The 24,804-nt window shown below is 42.1% G+C and overlaps 1 protein-coding gene across 1 annotated transcript; it reads right to left on the bottom strand.

The window, feature by feature from the left end:
- Positions 1-20,283: 20,283 nt before the first annotated feature.
- LOC103911119 (uncharacterized) lies at positions 20,284-24,050 on the bottom strand. The gene is made up of 5 exons (XM_073952376.1): positions 21,736-24,050; positions 21,171-21,340; positions 20,822-21,076; positions 20,490-20,741; positions 20,284-20,410 (listed from the first exon to the last, which is right to left on the bottom strand). The coding sequence occupies exons 1-5, from the start codon at positions 22,943-22,945 to the stop codon at positions 20,312-20,314; spliced, it is 1,986 nt and encodes a 661-aa protein (XP_073808477.1). The 5' UTR covers positions 22,946-24,050; the 3' UTR covers positions 20,284-20,311.
- Positions 24,051-24,804: the final 754 nt, after the last annotated feature.

The raw sequence follows: 24,804 nt of genomic DNA, 5'->3' as shown, positions 1-24,804 counted from the left end.
ATATTTTGTCAAGTCGAGTCTAAAGTCATCAAATTCATGACTCGAGTCTGACTCGAGTCCAAGTCACATGACTCGAATCCACACCTCTGGTGGTGAGTGATTTGTAGTTTGTAACTATAGATGAAGAATTACATGGGTTGCGAGAATTGGTTGCTCAATAAAGGGTATATAATGAAAAATTGTGACACGAACAAGTGCCCATTGAACAACCTGGTGCCTCTAATGTTTCTATTCCTGCAGTGGTTGATCGAAATTGCCCAAAATTTAATTGTAGATCTGGCATTATGATCGAAGAGTGGGTGGAGGAGGCTCAGACTTGCATGAGACTTCGCAATCTCTCTACTACTGACCAGGCGTTTTTTTTTTTTTTTTTTATTTGATCATTTGGAGGGAGAGGCAATGGATGAAATTCGATATCGGCCAAGGGACGAGAGGGAGGATCGAAACAAAATTTTTCAGGCGTTGTGCGAATTATATGGTTGTACTAGTTCGTATGTAGCTCTTCAAGAGTCCTTTTTTCCAGGAAACAACAGGATGGGGAGACCCTGTTAAAGTTTTTCCTTGTCCTGTTAAATCACCTGGAAAAAGTAAATCGTCAGTCGCCTCATGGGATGCCAAATGCAGATATTTTGTTGCGTGACCAATTTTTTTTAACACGTTCGTGATGGTGCTCTTCGATGTGAACTCAAACAGTTTGTCAGTCGCCAGCCTGCCGCTAGATTATTGGACATTCGTAGCAAAACAATGCCCTGGGAATGTGAGGGTATGCCTGGGGGAACGCGTGGTCGTAGCCAATCTGTACCATCTGCTTATTGCATCCAATATGGGGTACAGGGATATCAGCCTCCGGGAGGTAGTAATTTAACAAGTTCTGAATTATACGAATTGAGAGAAATGCTGAAAAAACAGCAACATCAATTGAACCAGTTGACTCAAAATGTGGCTCAAATTCAAAATCTCCATCCACGCCTTCAGTTATCCCGGTCTAATCAGGTTATTTCTCGTCGATGTCAGCAGCCTGGTCATTTTGCCCGGCAGTGTGATGGGGAATGGAGACCTCCTCGTTTCACGCCAGCATGTGCTGATTCCGCTTGAACAAGGGGTGTGCAGTCTTGGCAACCGTCGGAAAACTAATGCCCGTTGAGCTGCAGGGCCACAGCTTGGTCGGGGGAAGGACAGGCTCAAATGTTTCAGCTGAGGTAGATTTTGTTTCACTTTATGTCATCGTATCCTCAACTCATTGTATATATGAGCGGGGTCAAGGTACCGTGTTTGGTGGACACTGGGTCTATGGTGTTCACCATTACTGAGAGCTTTTTTGTGTCAAATTTTGGGGCGTGGGGTCAGGAACCGCTTAGGTCATGCTATTGGTTGCAACTTCGGGCCGCGAATGGCCTTTCGATCCAATATATTGGCTATCTGAAGCTAGATGTGGAGTTGTGTAGACAAGTGGTTTCAGGTTGTGGTGTGCTGGTGGTCAGAGACCCTCCGGGTAGTATGTGTGCTCAGGTTCGTGGGGTTCTGGGAATGAATATTCTGGGTCGCGGCTATCGGGAGCTCTTTGGCCGGCATGGCACCCAGCTTTTTAATCTACTTGTTGTGTCACAGGCTCCCACTTCTATATTTCAGGCTTTACAACACTGCCACCACATTGAAGTTCAGCCAGATTTGGATCAGGGAAGTAGAGTTAAGGTGCTAGGACGTCAGTTGTGCCGCATCCCCGGAGGCACCATCAAATTGGTTGCTGTAACCTGTTCAACCCAATACTCAAGTGGCACTGTTTTGTTTGAGCCACCAGAATCTGGTCTTCCAGCAGGTTTGTTGGCATCCCCTGCACTGGTCCATGTAGACCGTGGAACCACTTACGTACCTGTGGTGAATGTTAGCACAGCAGATGTAATGGTGTATGCTAGCACAGTTGTGGGGACAGGTTTATGTTGTTCGCATACCTCCAGAGATCTCAGAAGTTCCAGTAGTTTCGGCTAGGGTGAGTATACAGGTTGCACAGGCTGTCCAGTCTGTACAAGAACAGATGAGGGCAATTGATTTGTCTGTACTTTCAGCGAACGAGCAAGGCAAGGTGAGGGAACTACTGAGGGAAGTATGCATCCGTGTTTTCCATACATGAGGGTGATTTGGGATGTACCAGTCTCATTTTCCATGAGATCCCCTTGAAGGATGACGTACCTGTGAGGCAGCAGTATAGACGCATTCCCCCGTCTGAATACGAGGTAGTCAAAGCACACATAAATCATTTGCTCGAGGCTCAAGTAATAAGAGATAGTTACAGTCTGTATGTGTCACCCATTGTCTTGGTTAAAAAGAAGGATGGTAGTCTACGTATGTGTGTAGACTATCATCGTTTAAATGTTAAGACAAGGAAGGATGCTTTTCCTTTACCCTGCATTGAGGAGACTTTAGACTCGCTGGCGGGGGCACGCTGGATTTCTACCATGGACCTTGCTAGCGGGTATAATCAGGTCCCTGTAGGTGAGGCAGATAAACCAAAGACTGCTTTTTGTACTCCAATCGGGCTATTTGAATGAAATCGGATGCTGTTTGGCCTTTGTAATGCCCCTAGCATCTTTCAGCGTTTAATGGAACGGTTGTTTGGAGATCAACAGTGCCAGTCTCTGCTTTTGTACTTGGACAATATTGTGGTGTCTTCCGGTTCAGAAGATCAGTATCTAGCCCGGATGGAGGTTGTCTTAAGCCGGTTGCTTAGAGAGGGCTTGAAAGAAAAATTATCAAAATGTGCTTTCTTTAAGCGTGAAGTACAGTACCTGGGTCATATGATCTCTTCAGAAGGGGTCTCTACAGTCCCAGGGAAGATTGAGGCAGTTTTACAGTGGCCTCAGCCTAATAGTGTTTCAGGGTTGCGGTCGTTTTTGGGGTTTGCTAGCTACTATCGGCGCTTTGTGGAGGGGTTTGTGAGGTTGGTGGCTCCCCTCCACAGGCTGGTGGCGAAACTGGCAGCCCCAAAAAGGTCCAAGCATGGCCCCTAAGAATTTGAACAGGCCTGGTCTAGTGAGTGCCAGAGTAGCTTTAAAGTATTAAGGTATAGACTCACCACAGCCTCTGTACTCACCTATGCAGACTTTTCACTTCAGTCATTGGGTTAGGGGCAGTCCTCTCTCAAGAGCAGCAGGGTAAAGTGCGTCCCATAGCTTATGGTAGTCGTGGTCTTAGGCCCACTGAGCGCAATACCTCTAACTACAGTTCAATGAAGCTGGAGTTCCTCGCGCTCAAGTGGGCCATGACTGAGAAGTTTAGGGAGTACCTTCTGGGTCATAAGTGTGTAGTCTATACCGATAATAATCCTCTTAGCTACCTGACCTGGGTGCCATGGAACAGCATTGGGCCGCCCAGTTAGCTGCGTTCAACTTCGAGGTCAAGTATAGATCAGGTAAGATTAACCGAAATGCTGTTGCTTTGTCGCTTCCGGATTTCTCTGTGACAGAGGTTCAGGATATTGTTCCTGGATTGGTTGTTCCAGCCGCATTATGCCAAGCTAGTCAAAGGCAGTTGGTGACCCAAGTAAACCAAATTGTATCATTTCCATGTTCTTCTGAGAATGATATATGTGTCCAGCAGCAGGCTGATCCAGTTATCAGAGTTATTGGTTTTCTGGAGGCGGAAATTTCCACCAAGTCCTGAGGAGCGCAAGAAACTCTCCAGGTCTGCGGTGATGTTGCTTAAACAGATGGATCGTCTGAGGAAGATCGAGGGAGTGCTTTATCGGCAAATGTTTCGCCCTGACAGTGCGGAAGAAGTCCTTCAAGTTTTGCTGCCATAGGCCATGAAGTCTGAGGTAATGACCAACTGCATCAACAGCATGGGCACCAGGTGGTAGAGCGTTCCACCCAGCTTGTGTGGCAGCAGTGCTACTGGCCAGGCATGTCGGGGGACACTACCCTCTGGTGCCAGGAGTGTGAAAGGTGTCAGTGTGCCAAGGGTGTTCAGCCCACCCCAGTTAGCTTCATGGGACATTTGTTGGCTGCAGGCCAAACAAGATTGTGGCTTTGGACTTCACGGTGTTGGAGCCTTCACACTCTGTAATAGAATTACTGACATCTTTTCCAAGTACACCTTAGCTATACCTACTAGGGACCAACGAGCTGAGACTGTGGCCCAGATTCTGGTGGCTGAATGGCTCTGTAATTTTGGGGTGCCAGGTTGTATCCATTCAGACGAAGGCCGTAATTTTAAGTCTTTTGTCATTCTGCAGTTGTGTCATTTATATGGGATTGAAAAGTCACACACAACCCCATACCAGCTAGCAGAAAACGGCCAGTGTGAGCGCTTCAATAGGTAGGGATGTCCTGATCCGATATTGATATCGGAAATCCGTCCGATATCAGTCCGAAAAACTATATCGGACTGTGTTAAAAATCTCCAATATAAGCAGTCCAAAACTCTCTAAACTCCGTTACAGCTATTCTATCCAGCTATTCGTCCAGAGCCAACGTGCAAAACCCACGTGATCACAACATTGCTTGCTAGAAAAGTCTCTAAGATTTAACATGCTCTTCACACTAAGTTATGGTGTATTACGATAAAAATCTATTGTGACGGTAGCACACGCTGACGCTAGCTACAACAGCACATCTCTAATGTTACTGGTTTATGTACTTCACGTCAGTCAATCTTTACATTGTTTTGCATAACGTTATGCTGCTAAGCAACACCGGCACCGAATGGCGACGAAGCACACATCGTGCGAGCCTCAACTCGGTCATGGCATATCGTGGTTCATCCAGTGTGATACCTAATACATCACCAGCGCTTCCCACACAAAAGACTTTACCTCAGCAGCCCGGTTCTGTGTGTGTGAGAAAAGTCCCCGCCGTCTCCGCGTGCTGTGCTGCTGCAGATCCACAGAGACGTGCTGGACACCTGCTCTGACTTTAGCTTTAAGAAGAGCACGAGGACACGTGGAAAAAAAAGCCTTTTACTAAGTAAATAGACTCATTTACTTAGTAAGCTCATTATTTAGGGTGATAATACATCCTCTTTTTCCTGGACATGTCCTCTATTTGGGACTTAAAAATTGTATTCAGATTTCTAAATCGCCGAACATGTCCCGGATTCTGGTTTCTTTAGCTGCGTTTCTACATTATTTTATCAACAAACTTTCAATCTCAATCTCTCAGCAGCACCAAGACTAGAGAGGGAGCAGTGTTGTCTGTCAGTGGTGCACATTAATAGGAGTGAAATAGTGGATTTCTTATTCTTTATTTATTTATTTTTTCACTTAAACACTCTAAAAGGAAACAGTGTCATGTAAAATACTAAACATTATTATTTTTTTAATTGTCTGTTAAATAAGAATAAGAAATTATTCAGTGACTGAGGGCTATTACAGTTTAAAAGAAAGAATGGTATTACTTTTAGGGCAGAAGGAAAATTTAATTACAGACATTCCCATGTTTAACTCTTCTTTAAAAAGCCCAGAAAGTTAAAGTGCTCTGATAAAGAGTGTCAGCTTTGCACATCAGTTTGAAGTTCTGTCTCTATTTACATTGTCTAATTTTCCCATGTGGGCAGTAGGGTGGAATATGTACAATATATTATGCACATATAATGAATTTTCATGAATAAAATTATTCTTAAAAGTCACATTATTTCATGTGCTGTGGAGAAAAGGTGTGTTTCAATCCAGCTTCTGCAAGTATATTTATGTTAAAGATAATATGTGCAATATATATTATTATAAAATTAATAATGTTTGGGAACATTGATACAGCAATAATGTTCTTTTGATACACACACAAGTGAAATAGATCAGATCATGAAAATGTTTGTACTAACCATACTGCACGTTTTTATTAACTTAACAATAACTTATTTCTGCTGCCCAGTTTGAAAGATATTTTTCAGCTCAACTGGATCAAAAATTCACCAAAAAGCGGTGTGAAATTGAAATTTTGGACACTTAACCTTTAGCAGTTGTTCAATTAACATTTTTTTTTATGTTCCTGCTGTCAGCTGTTTCTACTATTTGCTGATGGTAAAAAAATAAATAACTGAAGTGTACTTTAATTAGCATTTTGCACTTTAAAAATGTATTTTTGTTTATTCAATTAAGATATTTTTCAGGGTCTTAAAATTTATTCTTATATTCTTTTTATATATTCTTATGTAAAAGGTTCACATTTATGCAAGCAATAGTTAATAAACTGTTTTTTTTCCATACTTACTGTTGCTGACTTTTGTTCTCAGTTTGATCTAGCCTTTCATACGTACAATCACACTGTTGTTCTCTCTTACGCACACATTATTCACTCTCACTCACAAACACACAGACACACTCACACTTAGGGAGTTTTGAAGTTTGATTGGTTAATACCACAATAAACAGGAGTTCTGTCTTCAGGAAGCACTCGTGAAACTTAACTAAACAAGCAAACTAAATCCTGCTTCACTAATTCACTTGATTTTGATTTTATTGTAAAAAAAAAAAAAAAACAGGAAAACGTGTATATTACTGTGTTAAATAAAAATCTGAAATATTTTATGGCTTATGGCTATGGTTTAGTATTCATTTTTATTTATTTTTATTATGTTTTTAATTAAATTGGTCTTACAGTTCATATTTTCTGTAGTATATTTATTAATTCTGGTACTTTTACCATAAACTAAAATCTCAACCATTTGGTAGAGGCTGATTAAGAAATTAATCAGTTAAGAAATTAAGAGTTAAGAAATGCAATCAAAAAAATTATATTGCTTTTGTCTTGGTTTGACAGTTAAAGGGTTTTTTGTAATACAATTTTGTCCTTTGACCTGCTCAAAGAAAACACTCTTTCTGGATGTATCAAACAAAACTCATGCACAGAAGACAGCACGAGCATTTACAGCTAATAAACTCATGTCAATATTATCCCGCCTGCTTTTTGAGCGCTGACAGGCGGATCTTACACGGCTATGATTGGTTATTGTCCTCAACAGAAAGGGCTTTAGAAATATAAGCGCTGTTCACCCATGGCGGGAAGAATACGCGATTATCACAGGTAATAGACACAGTGGAGAAAACTTGCACATGAGGCACGCTCATGTCTGGATCCAAAGCTTAACAGCTAAGAAGAGAGGAAAAGTTACCTTACAAACTGGCCAGCGAATCAAATGTCCAAAGTGAGAGAGCGAGAGATAGGCAGAGGTGAAGTTTTACAACATTTCTCCCTAATAGTAAACTAGCGGCTGGTATGCTGTGCCGCCTCGCCCTCGCGCCTCCGTCCTTCGCCATAGTATTGCGACGTCGCGCATAGGATATAAATGACGTCATCACGTAATAACCGGTTATGACCTATTACTACTGAACTGATATCAATCATTTTGACACCCCTAGTAACTAGTAATGATGCACCACACAAAAAATCTATCGGAGTAAAAGTATTAAACTCATGGAAAATATGTAAAAGTGGAAGTAGGAGAAAAAAACAATACTCCAGTAAAGTACAGATACTGCCTTTTAGTACTAAAGTACAGTAGTGAAGTAGTTCCACTTCGTTACTATACATCTCTGGTGCTGATATCGGATTTATATCGGTATCGGTTCGTACTGAAGGCTGCAATATCGGAATTGTATCGCAAGTTAAAATGTTGTATCGGGACATCCCTACTAATAGGACATTACATGATCTTTTGCGCACTTTGCCTTTGTCTAGGAAAGGGGATTGGCCATCTTGTTTCCCCCAGGTCCTTTTTGCCTATAACACTACACCTCACCAATCTACGGGGGAATCCCCCTATTTTCTGATGTTTGGGCAAGAGCCTAGACTGCCAATTGACTTTTTGCTTGGTAGGGTTGAAGAACCATTAGCAGGTAGTGTTCATTGGTGGGTTTCAGAGCATCAGAATCTGCTGCAGGTTGCTTTTGAGGGTGCTCGTGGGCGTTTGGAGGCTGTAGCCGATCGCCGAAAAACTAGGCTTGACCTGCAGGTACGTAACGTGCCTCTGAGGGAGGGTCAGCAAGTGTATCTTCGTGATTGTAGTGTGAGAGGTAGACATAAGATCCATGACCTTTGGAGCTTGGTGGTGTACCAGGTCGTGAAGGCACCTAAGTAGGGGGGTGTAGTGTACACCATTGCGCCGACTACAGATTTAAGATAAAGCATGTGCACTGATCCCAATTAAAACATCAGGTTGGTAGAGACCCGCTCCCAAAAGAAACAAATGTTCCATTGGTGGAACCTGTGCTGTCTCGTGAGGTGGATTCAGATGAGGGAGACTTGTTTGTTTTAGTGCCTGAAACACCACAGGTTAGTAGTGGGCAGAGATGTATAAAGTACTAGAGACCCATACTTAAGTAAAAGTACAAGTGCTTTATCAAAAATTGACTTGAGTAGAAGTAGAAGTGCTCTTTAAGCACTGTGGAAATATAAATTTATATCATCTAATTTCAAATTAACAATAATCTCGCAATAACGTTTGTGGATTAATCTTCGCTGTTTCATTTTTAGCCTGTTTTGCGTTGGTTTTCCTGTCGATTGCCATGGAGTTAATGACTGCCATCCATTCAGCTTGCTTGTAGCATTAATGAAGATGACTAATTTGTGAATACATGAGTGTACTATTCCCGGCTTGGTAAGTCTCTTACTCCGGTCGTTTTTGAAAAGTTCTGTTATCCTGAGATCTCTAATGAAAAGGACTTCTACTGATGTTTACTCCTGCCTACTTTGGCTACTGCTACTACTATCTGCTTGCTGCTACATTTACTGCTGCAGTTACTACTACCTGCTACAGTTACTGCTACCTGCTACTACTATCTCCTACTGCTGGCTACCATTGCTAATGTTATGTTATTTGTGATTAGCTCTGTTTTGTTGTGTGATTCTGTGTGCGACATCAGAGTGAGTTCTATGTGTGTGCAGGTGTCCTGTGTTAATCTTGCTTTTCTATAGCTAAACTACAGGAGCTGTATATGGTTTTCTTTTCTTGTGTTTTGATATAATTTTGGTATGTTTGTTTTTCTCTTGTATAATTTATATCACATATTGATTTGATTTTCCTTGCAAGAACTGTGGTCTCACGGGTGCAGGATCTTGAGGTAGTGGTGTCACTGCACTTGACATTTGCTTTGGACAGTTTGGGAGTGTGGAGTGTGTGGATCTAGTGTGCAAGTGTGGGGTGTGTGTGTGGAAGTGTGCTTTTTGAACACAATGGAGCACTGGTGATCCCTCCTATGCGTGACCTCAGCCCTGTAAGTTAGTTTATCCAATTTATTTCTCAGGTTAATTTAATTTTCATATTTACTTTGTAATTAGTTGTTGTTATTGTTTCTATAAATTAATTTTCTTTATTATGGATTTACTGCAGTTACGTTGGAGGGTGGTGCTGGCAGAATGTTTTGAGAAATATATGTGACTATTTTTATCTGCCACAAATTATGAAAAAATTTTTTGCACTTTTATACTTTACTCACGTCTCTTGCCTATTCATATAAGAACTGAACCTGTGTGGCCTAATAGTTAGGGATGGCTGACGTGAAACTGATGTTTCGACACAGTGTCGAGATCCCGAAGCGCAAGTGTTTCGAAACACTGCACCGAAGCATGATCCGAAGCACCCAAGTCACGTGACTAAAGTGTTTCGAAACACATAGTCACTTGACTAAAGCGATTCAAAGCATCGATCAGCTTAGAAACGTTTCGAGACCTGGCGAATCCTCATTTGACTGCCAAGGTCTCCAAACAATCTCTGTCTCATTTGGTTTAGAGGACTGTGTGTTAGCAAATTGAATGTATGCTTGGCATGATGTTTTGGGTTCGAATCCCGACTTGTACAAATACTCTGAAATCATGGATTTATGGTTTTATCATTCTGTTTTGTGTAGCCTAAGTAGGATACAGCTGCAGTTACGCCATCAATTTAGCAACATTTTTGTAACACTGTAAAACAATAATAAATATTTTTACAGTATGGTTGGGTTTAGGGTTTGGGTAGACATTAATAAAATACAATAAATGGGAAATTTAATGAATAATATAAATAATTCTTGATAACTTCAGGCCACCGTTTTTGATCTAGCAACAACCCTTTTTTAAGACAAAAACAAGACATATTTTTTCAAAAATTGTTTATTCGGATATCAGACCAATGTTGAAACAAAATGATACAAGAGCAAAGCATTACCAACTGGTATTAAAGCTTTTCAAAACAACTGCGACAGACTGATTTCGAAACCTACTAATCCTGCATGGAAGTCTGACACCTTAACCACTGTACTATGTCACCTGAAGGCAATCACGTACGAAGTTGGGTTTAATGCCTCAATTTGTTCAATCGTTCTTTGCTGAAGCTGTTTCAGTGCAATACATAAAAAATGACCACTAAATGTCACTGTAGAGTGAGGTTTCGAAACGTTTCGAAGCTTCGACACATTTGCTTTGACTGTTTCAGTGTTTCACGAAGCCTCGCTTTGCCCACCACTACTAATAGTAATGTTTGAGCCAGTTTCTATTTCCTGGGAGAAAATTTCTCAGGTGGCGTAGTTGGATTTGATATATGTGGATGATTTCTTAAAATCTGAGGTTTTTTTAGTTTCTCTTCTCTCCCCCCATATTTCCTCGCATCACACTTAGTTGCAGATATTAATTAAAATAATAAGTGGAAACCGATAACATACCTATTTAATTACTTTACATTTAAGAAATAACAAACAAAAGCAGTTTAGTTATGACAGACACACTCAGACATCCTGAATCAGGCCTTGTACCTCAACAATGGTAACAATTTAAATGTTTCATGCTGCAATGTATGCTGGTTAAGTGAACACAGCCAGGCTAAGTGAACACAGCCAGGAACTGTTTCAAACTACAGCTTCAGAGCTGTAGTTGCGAGTGCTCAAGTTTGTGACGCAGTTTGCGAACGTTCGTTGGAGCAAAGGATTTGGGAAACCAACAAACTATTTTTGGAAATTAACAACTTGTGACCTTAGTTGGCTAACGATAGTTTTAGGAAACTGTAAGTATCACCCGAAGACAAAGGCAGTCGTTTAAAGCCTGACCATAGCATTTGCGTCACTTTGGCTTAGCCAGTGGTCAGAAAGACAAAGGTTTAATGTCTCTCATGGCTGGGCTATTAATGAAATGATATAATCAAAAACCAACAAATATAACTTTTCAGTTATATGTAGGTTATTGTTCATTTGAAACTAGACTATATAAATTTATATTTCCACAGGTTCAATTCGATATCTCTGTGCATTGACGGTGCATATACTAATTTTCAATTTTAGTTCAAATGCATTTTAAAATATTTAATAAATGTATTTATTTAGTCAATAAACACAAACAGTCAAATATATGAACTAATCTTTTAATTTAACCTGCTATAACACAAGGTTCTTGAATATCTTTATGTGCAGAAACCTGGCCACAAAAGATAACATGAGCATTTAAGAAAAAAATACACAAAATAAACAAGTAAAGTGCAAAAGAGCATGCTTTACAACTATTTAAGCATGAAATAAATCATAGTACAAATAGAAAATTCAAAGCACTGGGTACAGGAAACTTCCTGAAACATCACAAACTGCTAAGCATGAGTTATTCTTAGCATTTGGGAATTTGGAGTTTTTTTTTTTTTTAAGAACACTAACTGGTCCACAGGCTCTGGTTTAAGAGTGCTTCTTTTCACATTGACCACATCTCCTGGTGTGGAGAAAACTTGCTCTGCTGACACTCTTGTGCCTGGAATACAAGAGTACCTCTTTGACAGCCGAGCGAGGAGAGGAGAGTAGGAGAGGTGGTGTCCTTCATTGAAGTTTCTTCTTCCAAAGTTTCTGTCTTAGGTGCTTCATCCTCTTCTGTTCTTCTAGCAGGTGTGCACTCAATGTTTTTCAAAAAAAGTGTTTGAACAAATTAATTGAAAGTACAATTACAATAATAAACTGGCGGTGAACTCAATAAAACAGCCCATATTAAAATTAGTTTTGAAATAGTTTTTTTGTTGATGTTGTTTTAATTAAAATTGCAATAATATATCATGGCATTAATATTAACAATGATAATAGTTTGCCGTTATTAATTAATAACATGACCTATTTTTTAAATATTGTACAAGAATTATGATAGAATTACCTCCAAGGATCCAGCCTCCTCTGTCAGTGCTCTGTACACATCCAATCACTCCTCCCCTTTGAGAAAAAGCATTTAAATCTGGGGTTCAAGGCAGAGGCTGTGTAAAGAATCCTCTTCTCTGATTCGCAATTGTACCTTTTCATGAGATCTGCTTTAATAGCATTTTTGATTTCATGGATCATGTGCGAGTCCCTGTGAGTGTATGACATACTCTGGATGAGTTGTGCATTTAGAGGAGTAATGAGAGACACTGTTTGCACTCTTCTCACATCAGTGTAGTCACATACTTCATTGGTTTTAATGCCTTCACAGCATCCTCTGTGTGTGTCACATCTGTTTCTGTGAGAGTGCACAGATCTGCTTCTCCTTTCCTAACTTCTGGTGACAACAAGGTGACACAAATTGCAGGTTGCTGTTCCAAGAACCTCTCGACCATGTCGTTTGCGCTGTTCTTGTTGCAACGTCAGTTATTAGCTTATGATTTTTTAAGCCAAGACATTGCTGTTTTACTTTTGAACTGACTCGCTGTGTTGCTGTGATGGAAGAATGATGACATTCGTTAAATTCTCGCCAAAAGCCTGGAAAGCATTGCCACTTTAAGCGCGCGCTGGGATGCCAGATTCACTGTATGTGCACAGTAAAATCTTCAGAGTAAAATTTACTCAGTTCAGAGAACATTTGGTCCCTCTCTTAATTGAGCCAGGGGCGTAGATTTAGGGTGGACGGTGGGGACGTGTCCCCACCAATATTCACAAACTACCGAAATGTCCCCACCAATAATTTAATTCACTTAAAAACATTGCGCTGTCAGTATAAAGCTAGACATGCCGAAAGGGTTAAATCACGTTCTCTCCTCGAGGTGCACCGCCCCCAAACACATATAAACATTGTGATTGGCTGTGCCTTTTCCTGCTGTCATGTGAGTGGCTGCTTTCAGATCATAGTTTCAGATACAAACAGTGCCAAAACAACTGCGCGCCGTGCGCGGTGGGAATTTCCCGATGTGTAAGGTGTGTGCCTCGCACAATTGAGGATGGAGGTAGCAAGAAGAGGTGGACATAAATAGCTTTTTCCAACGAGAAGTGTAAGTCACATAAACTCAAGTTCGCTACTGAATGAGTCCATCATTATAATGCCGTTATGCTAGTGTTACGTTCAGTCTAACGTTAAAGCAGACTAGTCTATAAACAATATTCCCTGAAAACTAACTGTAGAATATTTACAAATACGGAACTATGTAAAAAAAAAAAAATGTCCAATTTTGAAACATATAAAGAACCTGAATACCTTTATTCATGTATGACATTGGAACCTAACTTGAAGGGTCTTGTCACTAGATATGTTGAATATTTTAATGATATCAGAATCCCTACAACAGAAAATCTAAAGATGACTTGGGAAAAGGACCTGGGATTAGAGATCTCAGAAGATAATTGGACTAATGCTCTTCAAGTTATTAGGTCCTGTTCCATTAACTCCAACCTCCAGCTGATCCAATATAAGGTAGTCCATAGACTACACTATTCTACACTAAATTACACTCAATATACTCCTCTGTATCGCCTCTTTGTATTAAATGCAAGTCCAATGAAGGTACACTGGCACACTTATTTTGGTTCTGCCCAAAAATATCAAAATTTTGGATGGAGGTGTTCTCTTTTTACTCTGAAGTACTAAGGACTGATTTTCCACCTGACCCTCTTATTGCAATATTAGGCTGGGCTCTTCCCTTTCAAAACTTTAGCTTGGATCAAATCCAGACAGTTCAATATGGAATGACTATGGCAAAAAAGGTAATATTATTGACGTGGAACAAAGAGTGTATACCTAAATTTGAGACATGGCTCACAGAGTTTTGACTACACATGGAAAAGATTAGATATGAGATTGCAGGTAAACCAAAGAAATTTTCAAAAATTTGGAAGCCCTTTTCTGAATGTCTACTGAATGATTAATGAAAACTGATTGGTATGGAAGATTCTGAATCATAGCAATGTGAACAAAATAATAATTCTCAATAATTAGGTATGTATAGGTTTTCAATTATCCAATTTTATTTTTATTTTTTTTATTTATTATTATTATTATTATTATTTTTATTTATCTCTTTTCCTTATTTTATCATTTTTTCTTTTCCTTTCTCTTGTTATCTGTATTGATTTGTACTCATATGTATATATGCTCTATATGTCATGTACATATGCAGATATTCGACTGAACTTGTGGATATGTGCAGGTATAGATTTTTCATAGAGGAATATGATTAGGTATCTGTACAGTTGTGGATGTACATGTGCATATGTATCTACATTTCAAATATGTTTCTTTATTATTATTTGCTGGCATGGGAGGGATTTGGGGTTTGTTCTTTAAAATGTGAAAAGCTTTAAATAAAATACTAAAAAAAAAAAAAAAACTAACTGCAGAATAAACACCTACATGTAAACGTATATGACCCTGCCAGTTCTCCTAATCTCTTAGAGTAACATCTCCAATTTTGGTTGAAACAATTTGTCAGAAAAACTACAGCCTGTGCTCCATCTTTAAATAATACTATGAGACATGTTTAATTTGTACGAAAAATAAACGAAAGTCTTTATTAAACTCTCTCTTTATCAGTTAATAAACATTATTTTAACATGACACTTTCAGGCCTGTAGCCAGCTTATTGAAAGGGGTTATTTGTTTTCTGAAAAACTGAACCTTTTTGCAGTTATTCACCTGATTTTCTGTTTAATTGAGGTATAAATAATATATTTTAGTGACATATTAAGAACTAATTTTTGCTGGATAATCTTGTTGTATAGTTATTACAACTACACTTTTTAATGTACCAAAACTATTTCCTACCATTTTGTCACATAGGAGTTGGAGAAAAATGCTCATTTTAGAAGAAAATATTAAATGGCATTCGGATTATTAAATGGATTTCGGAGTATTTGTACAAGTCGGGATTCGAACCCAAAAAGTCATGTGATGCATAGTAACATCGTGCACATGCACAGTCCACTAGGCCATATGAACGGAATTTTCCCCATTTTGGCAGCCAAATGGAGATTTGCCAGGTCTCGAAACCCTTCTAAGGTGATCAATGCTTTGAATCGCTTTAGTCACGTGACTAAGTGTTTCAAAACGATTTAGTCACGTGACTTGGGTGCTTCGGATCATGCTTCGGTGCAGTGTTTCGAAACACTTGCGTTTCGGGATCTCAACATAGTGTTGAAACGTCAGTTTCACGTCAGCCATCCCTACTGACAGCTGACATTCCTCCACAACATGAGACATGAGCTCTGACAAATGAGCACCTGTGTGAGATTCATATACGGCTCTCATTTGCAGCACATGTGACAGGAGCACGGAACAGGAGCTTCCGGTGGATGACATGGAACTTCACGAACGACATCGGAGGTTTAGAGCTGTGTTTGAAATTGACGGCGGTTGACATAAACTGGTTTGTGACTGAATTGTGTGATTTATGGGGGTAACCAATGAAGATGAAATGGAGTTAGATGACTGGAGTTCAGGTTAAAGAGGAAAAGGACATGAAAGGAGAAGAAATGCACAACATGAATGAACTTTGGAGACTAGTGTTAGTAAAAAGGCATTGGATGGAAGCAGTTCGGATGAAGAAAATAGAACTGTTCGTAAAAAGGTAGTAAAAGAGGAATATAAATTAATTCTAAAATTCAGAAGAGAGGATGAACATATGGATTTAAGCCCAATAGCAGTACCAAAAGAGCTAAAGAAAAAGTTAGGAGAAGTAGATACAGCAAAGATTTTGAGAGATGGCAGCCTGCTACTGATTTGCAAAAGTGAGGATCAAAAAAACAAAGCATTAAAACTGGACAATGTTTGCAAGAAAAAAGTAAATGAAAGAAAGATTTTGGGTCAGAATCGGCCGAAACAGGGAGTGATAACTGGTATTCCAATTGAAGAAGATCTAGAAAAACTCAAACAAAGTATTTCGGAAGGTGAAGTGATTAGACTGAAAAGGTTGCAAAAAACAATGAATGGGGAACGAGTTGATAGCCAATCAATTCTTCTGGAATTCCAAGAGACTGTAATTCCAGACAGAATTAAAATTGGATACATGAGCTTTACAGTCAGGCCTTATATTCCTCTCCCACTCCGCTGCTATAGATGCCAAAGATATGGACATATAGCAGCGGTATGCAGAGGGAAACAAAGATGCCCAAAGTGTGGAGGTAAGCATAGTTTTGAAAACTGTGAGGAGAAAGAACAATATAAATGCTGTAATTGTGGGGGCCATCATCGGGTAACATACAGTGGATGTGATGTAAGGAAGAAAGCAGTTGAAATTGAACAAATGAGAACTGTAATCAATCTAAGTTATGCAGAGGCAGTAAAGAAAGTCCAAGAACAAAGGAAAAGTGTAAGTACACGAAAAGCAAAAGAAATGGTGAGGAAAGAGGATGACCAATTAGAAGAAAGTACAACACTGACACTTGATAAACTGATTTTGTTCATTGCCTATGTAATTAACTGTACTGATCAAGTCAAACACAAAACCGAGGAAATTAAAATAATTGTTAAAGGAGCTGAAAAGTTTTTTGGAATAAACAATATATAATGGGAGGTAATCAATAAAAGACTTGAAGCAGAGGGTAGAACAGGAGGAGCGGGAGATAAACCAATTTGAAAATTATACAATGGAATGCAAGAAGCCTATTAACTAACGGGCAAGAATTTAAAGGTTTTATACAAGGAATTAAGGATAAACCAGACATAATATGCATTCAAGAAACCTGGCTTAAACCAGAATTGGATTTTAATATTAAAGGGTATGAGAATGTACGTAGAGATAGAGAGGAAGAGATTAGGGGTGAATGTATAATATTTGTTAACACTGTAAACGATTTCTTGTTAAATTAACAGTAAGTTACTGGCAACAATTATCCAGTAGCTGCTGTATTTCATAAAACAGTAACATTACTGTAATACTAATTACTTTAGTATTAGATTTACTGTAAAATGTAATACATCATTTTACTGTTTTCTTTTTATACTGTAACACCAATTACAGTAGTGATACACATACTGCAAAACTGAAAACAGTGTTTTACTGTACATTTTTACCATGCAGAACTACGGTATTATAACGTTACTTTCATTATTACTGTATAGTATTTTACAGTTATTAAATGTTATTTTATTGTATTTAACAGTGCTACTTTATAATGAGCAAAAAAAGTTCAAAAATTGCACAAATGTTATTTTAACTGTTCAAGAAATACAAGAAAAATAAAGAAACTGAAATTTTAACTTCACAATAAAAGTTTATTGTGTAAACCCTACTGAAACAGTAGCAATTATTCAATATAACACAGCAACAGAACACTAATGAAAAATTGATCAGTAAAACCAGTCAACAATTAATGCAACAAAAAGTATTACAATTTTAAAGACAGATGAAAATACTGCTACAAGACACGAAATGATGAAGGCCAAATGATGTTGTGGAAAAGGGACAGTGAAAAAGGGCAGGAGCACTTCTGATGATCCTGCAAAAACGACAAGCAAATCAATCACTGGAGTAAAAACTAATCATGCCTCAAATTATTACATTCATTCAGAAACCAAACACCGCACTGCTGTTTTATATATATAAAACACTGTTTTTTATCGTTTTTGTTGGCAAAATACAGATTGTTGTCTATTTACAATTACACTAACGTTAATGGGGAAAAGATTAGTCAAGTCAACACCATTCAAGTGTCCACACAGGTATGTAAAAAATAAAGTCTCATCTTAACTTAATGTCTGACTCTGTATAGCATGAATATCTGATTCCATGACCACACTAGCGCTTCCACGAATTTAAGAGGGATGAATTCTGACCTTAAGAGGCTACATATAAAAAATAAATAAATAAATAAATAAAATAATTAATTTAATGTGACTAATGTTAATCAAGTACTTTTAGGCTTTTAACATGTGAAAATCTACTTCTAACTTACAGACAAGATTACGTTAGAGAACATGAAAGCCATGGGTGATTTAAAAAAAAAATAATGCTAATGATAAGTTACTGACATTTGGTTCGCATAAAACAAAGTAATCACTAAGCATTCAATTTTTGGCAAAATCTGCCGAAAGGCACAGCAACACGATCAAATGTGTTAAAGTTAAGCAAAGAAATGAAGAGTAGTCAAGCAGTCTACTTCATGAAATGTTTGTGATAATATTCTGCGGTCAATTTGGTGTTACTGTATTTCAATATGCAGTGATGGCATGTCAGTGAGACAAATAAATATTATTACACCTCTCCAGTGACATTTCCTCAAATTAAATCATCATAACGTTACTGTGCACAGCATCAGTAAAACGTTAAGAATAATTTAAATACCAAATTTTAAAACAGTCACTGCTGATTACAAACTAACATTAAAGATAGGCTTACAGAAATCCTGAATGCATGATAATATGAAGATTTATTACTCACTGATGTCGAAGCACTACGTCAGAGATGTAGACAGGACAGAATATGTGCCATCAAATGAGCTCTTGTGCAGTCTTTGTTGGACATCAAGGTAGTAGGTTCACCCACACTGTAAAAAAAAAAAAAAATCTGTTATTTTACATGTTTTTATAATAGAGTCATTTGGTTAAGTGGTTTAAAATAATTTTATTTATTAAATACTTGCTTACCCATATATAGATGTAAAAGTAACCAAAATAAATAATTCATTAAAATGTGTGGGATACTAAGCATGTTTGGTCTACAGAGAGAAGTAAACATTTACTTTAAGCATTGATCCTAATGAATCTATTTCTGAACTTATACACCTAATTATATAACGCAATAGTTTTCATGGATTTAAATTAGCCTACCTCATTTTACTTGACTCAGTGGGACACCTGACATTCCTTGGTTTCCACAATCTTTTTCAGGTCTGGCTCGTATTCAGTTGTGGCTACTCGTAGTATCTCTTTCACATGTGTGTCAGTAAGAACAGAGCGATGCTTTGATTTCACTAGTTTCAGTGTAAAATCCCATTCAGATAAAAATGTTCTGCCCTCATCTTCGTATTTACGCTTAGCTGTACGCTTTCCTGACTCTGCCATGACGATTGATATTAACGAACTGCACGTCACTCGTGTTGCGCCCCAATCAAACGGGGCTTCAGTGTCAACCCTTGACTGAAGGCGTGTCTGAATGGAAGCGTCAGAAAATAAAATTCAGTCAGCAATAGGCCACTTTCTAGCAGGTGTATTTGCATACAGCGATCTGATTGGCTAACGCGTCCGTAAGCGCTTGAAAAGTTGAGCTACTCCCAGCTTCTGCAGCGAGCAACGTGAAGCCCCGTGTGAATGGGGCATTAGTCAATTGGTTATTATATGTTAAATCGCGCAAGAGGTTGAGCCGCACAAAAGCAGAAAGAGACGCAGAAGCCCCGTGTAAATGGGGCGTTAGTCAATTGGTTAATGTATGTTAAATCGCGCGAGAGGTTGAGCCGCACAAGAGCAGTAAAAGAGCCGCAAGCGGCTCGCGAGCCGCGGGTTCGCCACCCCTGTTATATTCAATCATTTGTGAAATTTAAATGACTTATATTCAGTATATACATAACATAAAATTAGAATAAGAATAAAAAAATAATACTCTAGTCTATGCCAAATAAAATACTTCAGATCTAAATAAAGCAGGTGTTTTTACCTAAAGGTTCCTTTCCTCCATAAAGTTAACCTCCACTCCACAGCTGCCCTGTCCTGACCTATTCATGCATCTCTAAGGACCGAGCTGTCCCGGGAGAAGCTTGCTAATATACAGAATTGGACTCAAGGCCTTCTGGGCGTTCAAAGCATTTGCAGACCTGGACAGATTTGTCCAGCCCATCACCCCCTTGTGCTGGAAAAGGGATTCATTCTCCCTATGAGCTATCAACCAAGGCTGAACCTGGACGGGGGCGTCCCGCGAGTCACTTTTAACACTCAAGGCAGGGATAGTTTGTCCCAATTGGAACGTAGCCAAGGCAGAACCTGGACGAGGGCATCCCACGTGACACTTTTAACACACAAGTTAGGGCTAATCTGTCCCAATCGGAACGTAGCCAAGGCAGGACCTGGACGCAGCAGGCATACAGCGTTGAACTAAGAAGACAGGGCTCATTTTTGTCCCCACTGAATTTACTTTTACCACACAGATAATAAATAAAAGGAATAATGAAGACACTGAACACCATTTGACCGTTAAGTTGTACAATATTTATTCAGGACGATTCAGAGTCTTCTGTTTGTTCGAGCGGGCGAGCGCCCTGGCTTTTCCCTTTGGCAGGGCGCCATGGCAGCGTCCTCCTGCTGGTTCCCTCCTGGAAAAGAGACACATAAAGGGAAGTTAGCCAATGCCACACGTTCTGCTGTCCACGCCAAAGAGAATGTGATTTTTACCAGGGGAGAGACGGAAGTCTCTGTCCTCTTGCGCCCTTTCCGCGGGGGGCTTTCAGTGCCCGCTGCCTCCCCATCCTCCTCCTCCTCCTCCTCCTCCTCCTCCTCCACCAGGGCCCTTTCAAAGAGTCTGCGGCGCTCGCGTGCTTGGAGAGGTCCGAGGTGAAGTGCGTAGAACTTATCTGAGGTTGAAGTGTCATGGCACATGAATTGCGCCACCTTGCGGCGATCCTCTGAAGAGTGTGCATTCTTTGCCTGCGTCGGAGAGAGACAGAAGCTTGATTAGGATAGAAGCCGCCGCTGGTAGTTACAGGGGCGTCACAATGCCTACTCACATGAGTCGCGATCGCAGTGCGTACGTCAGTAAAGGTGGGTTTGCCTGGAAGGCCCATACTGAGCCAAGCAGACTGAAAGTACTTGTTCAGGGTCCGACAAGGACTGGCTCTGGAAGTGAAAAAGAAATAGGTAGCCTGGCTCCCTCCGGGGAGACCAGCCCGCAGCGCCAAAAACCTGCGGAACCAGCTGTATTCCTCCCTGTTTAGGGACAGCTGAGCCGCCCCAAAGGCTCTGTTTGTTTTGTGAGTGGTAATCTGCCATCAGAGAACAAGCAGTGAGTGAGTGAGTGAGTGAGTGAGTGAGAGAGCATGCTACTGGTGACCCCCACCTTACTTGCGCCATACTCACGTTAATGACATAAGCAGACTCGTTGGGGCTTCTGGAGGCCTCTTCAACCTCCTGGATTGTGAGATTCTGGAAGACTCCACAGCGGTGCCCAGAGATGGAGGTTAGGTAGCCAGTCAGAAAGCCATAGAAGCGCCACTGTTGCCTAGTGCTTGGGTTGGATTCGAGGCTATCTGGTGAAGGACATTAGACAGATTAGACCACCGACGGTTCTATTTCCTTTCTGGGTCACCAACAGCTCTTGGCTGCTGGTGACTTGTTCTCCGGGGCGCCAGCAGCTCAAACAACAGCTGCTGGTGGCCCGGAGAGGAATTGTGCGTTTCTTCTTCAGGGGCACCAGCAGTTCATGGACTGCTGGTGCCCCTGAAGAAGAAACGCACAATTCCTCTCCGGGCCACCAGCAGCTGTTGGTTCATCCAGCCACGTCGGTCTGCCCCCCTTCCCCCCCGAATGAGTCCCATTCGCGGGGGAGAGGGGCAGACAGACGTGGCTGAATGAACCAAGGGCTGTTGGTGCCCCGGAAGAACAAACAGGGGGAATCGCTGGAACGGCGGAAGGGCTTGCTTACCTAGCAGGGCGGGAATTTTCCTCCCAGCGGTCCGGTGACAGCGCACCAGACTGGCCTTGGGGATCAGTCGGCTTTCCTTCGCCTGCTTGGTCCTTACCTCGTGCACGACGACACGCCGGCGTATGCCGCGGATGAGGGCTCTGACCTCCCTTCGAATCAGAACCAGAGCCGTGCTGGAGAGCTGACAGGCGGCCGGCGGCGTCTCCGAGAGGTAGTCTAGGAACTGAGCCACGTTCTTCAGGTAGTGCTGCCTGGTGGGCTCGGCCATGCGCGTCTGACCTAGCCGGGCGGCCCACGCTCGGATTCGGGCTGGTTGGTTGAGGAAAAGGAAGTCACCTGGCTCCGCGGTGCCCCTGGCCATGTAACCAAGGAAGGCTTTGATTCTCCCCAGCTTCGAAGTGACGTTGTTCCGCAGGCGCGCGGTGGGCTCGCTGCCCAGTTGGTACCCTTCGAACTCCCCCAAGAGAAGGTCTGTGGAACGAGCACAACCAAGAGTCAACTTCCCCGAAGGCACACAGCCAGCAGAGCGACAGTGACGTGCCTGAAATATACTCAACTCAGCGCGGGGACGTGGTCCGGGAACGGGTAGGGTTCCAAAGCCTCCGGAGGCTCGGGGGGCGTCGGACCTCCGGCCGCGCCTCGCCCGGGAGCCGGTGGTGCAGGAGGCGACCTGGTTCTCCTCGCCCTCTTCCTCCTCCTTCTCCCCCCTTCTCCCTTCCTCAGCTCTCGGTAGAGGCGTGTGATCTGGAGCAGGGTGGATCGCATCTTGGTAACCTGTTTCCCCAGGTCCGTGAGCTGAGCCTTTATGCGCTCGGTGGCGCGCCTGCAGCCGCGGTCGGCGCACGGGCGGCCGGTCTCTGGGTCCTCCGAGTCCCGCTCCCCCTCGGAGGACGATGCTAGCTGGGACACGACAGGGATTGCAGGCTGGGTGGACCGCAGCCACTGCAACTCCCGAGCTACTTTCCGGCGTTTCGCCCTCCCCATAGCCTCTTTCCTTCCCGAGGTCGAGAGCTCCGCGTGCTGCCTCAAGTGCCTGTCTAGGCGGGCTGGCGTCCGGCGACAGCCCGGGACCGGGCACGGTGTCTTCCGCGTGTCCACGCGGCCGGCGGCCAGCGCGAGCAGCAGCCGCTTCTCGTCCGAGTTGGCCACCTTGTGAACGGCCGTCAGGTGAGGCGCAAGCCGGCTGTAGACGTTGAAGCATAGGGCACATTCAGCCATGACCGTGCCAGAGCCAATGCAGAGGGGGAAAGGGGCCCGCACGCCACGTGCGGCGGTTAATAAGCGGCCGGAGGCGGCGTCCACTTCCGCGTCATGACGTTGGTGGACTCGTATTTCTTAAAGGGGAAGGACACCCCCCCGCACCAGGAGGTGTAAGCCGATGCCCTACGGAGATCCATTCGGTTCAAGCTTTCTTTTGTTACGACTTCTCAAGTAGGGGGGAGAGGGGTGTCCACCTCACTCCCTTCCCCCCTTTTCAAAGGAACCAGAGGGTGTGTCCCGTTAAACAATGCACCCCACCGCCCCTTCATCGTTGCCCCGGTCAGCGGTTCAACACCTCTCTCTCTTGTCACGACTCGAGTTGGGGAAGGGGTGTCCCACCTCACTCCCTATCCCCCCTTCATTTTGCTGTTCTGGCCAGCGGGAGCTTTTCCACAGCCATTCACGTTCACTTTTTCCACCCCAAAAAGGGGATTGATTGTTTGAGCCCCATCGGGGGGGGACAGCTCCACACGCGCCAGCCGCGGGAGCTTGACTCTGTAACCGATCGGCGACTCGAGTCGCCCATCGGCGACTGGCCTGTCGCCGATCGGTAAATCGCCCCCTGGGCAACCCCGTGGTGCGTTTTTTGCCCCTTTTTCGCTCATACCCCACTCTGCTAGTGGTAAGGCTCGACACTGCATGACATTTTTGACACTTTTGTCACTTTTAAATTTTTTTAACCCATGGGTCGCTCGGAAACTTCTCTGGCTGCCCGGCGGATATGCCCCGACCTCGCACGCACGTCGAGACGCTCTGTTTCGTCACTTTGGCACCTCAGATGCGTGCCCACGTCGCCTTTGTTGCGAATTTACGCTTTTTCACATTTTTGACCCTTTTGCATGGGGGTGACCGGTGACTAAAGGGAGGGGCTTAGCGCAGAGGGCCCAAAATTTCCAAATGTTTGTTTTTGGTCATGAGGCTTTGTTTCCTACAACTTTCTTCATCCTCTGCATGCCTTTCACATTTTCTTCTTCTTGGGTGACCCATGGGTCACCTGGCCCGCAGATGAAAGTGAGGAATATGCAAATTTTCATAGATGACATGGTTATGACAACCTTATGACCTCAGGCTCACACCCCAAGCCGCGTACAGCCCCGTCGCAATCCCTTCACTGTTTCCTCAAGGTTCCCTTAGCCCATGGGTTAACCAGACTTGGGTGCAATCTGGTGAAGAGTGCGAAATTTTTTATCATTTTTCATATGCGCGAGCCTGGGTCCCTCAGATGCGCGACTGTACGTTTTTGGTACCGCGAGTTGCTCTTCTCACTGCTTTGCACCCTCTGGTGCCCGTAAGTTAACCCATGGGTTGAAAAGGCCTTCAAAGGAGCAGAAAGGGGTGAGAAAAACACACAATTTTAAAATTTATGAATATATGTACATTTGAATTCATCAGGCGCGCGACTGTCCAGGTTTGGCACTGCGAGTTGCGCATCTCACTGCTTTGCATCTTCTGGGTTAACCCATGGGTTGAAAAGGCCTTCAAAGGAGCAGAAAGCGGTGAGAAAAACACACAATTTTAAAATTCATGAATATATGTACATTTGAATTCCTCAGATGCGCGACTGTCCAGTTTTGGCACTGCGAGTTGCGCATCTCACTGCTTCGCATCTTCTGGGTTAACCCATGGGTTGAAAAGGCCTTCAAAGGAGCAGAAAGGGGTGAGAAAAACCCACAATTTTAAAATTTTTGAAAATATGTACATTTGAATTCATCAGGCGCGCGACTGTCCAGTTTCGGCACTGCGAGTTGTGCATCTCACTGCTTTGCATCTTCTGGGTTAACCCATGGGTTGAAAAGGCCTTCAAAGGAG

Source organism: Danio rerio, chromosome 5, assembly GCF_049306965.1.
Source record: "Danio rerio strain Tuebingen ecotype United States chromosome 5, GRCz12tu, whole genome shotgun sequence".
NCBI lineage: Eukaryota > Metazoa > Chordata > Actinopteri > Cypriniformes > Danionidae > Danio > Danio rerio.
Note: the sequence above shows the minus strand (reverse complement) of the source record. Positions and strands in the feature narration are given on the sequence as shown.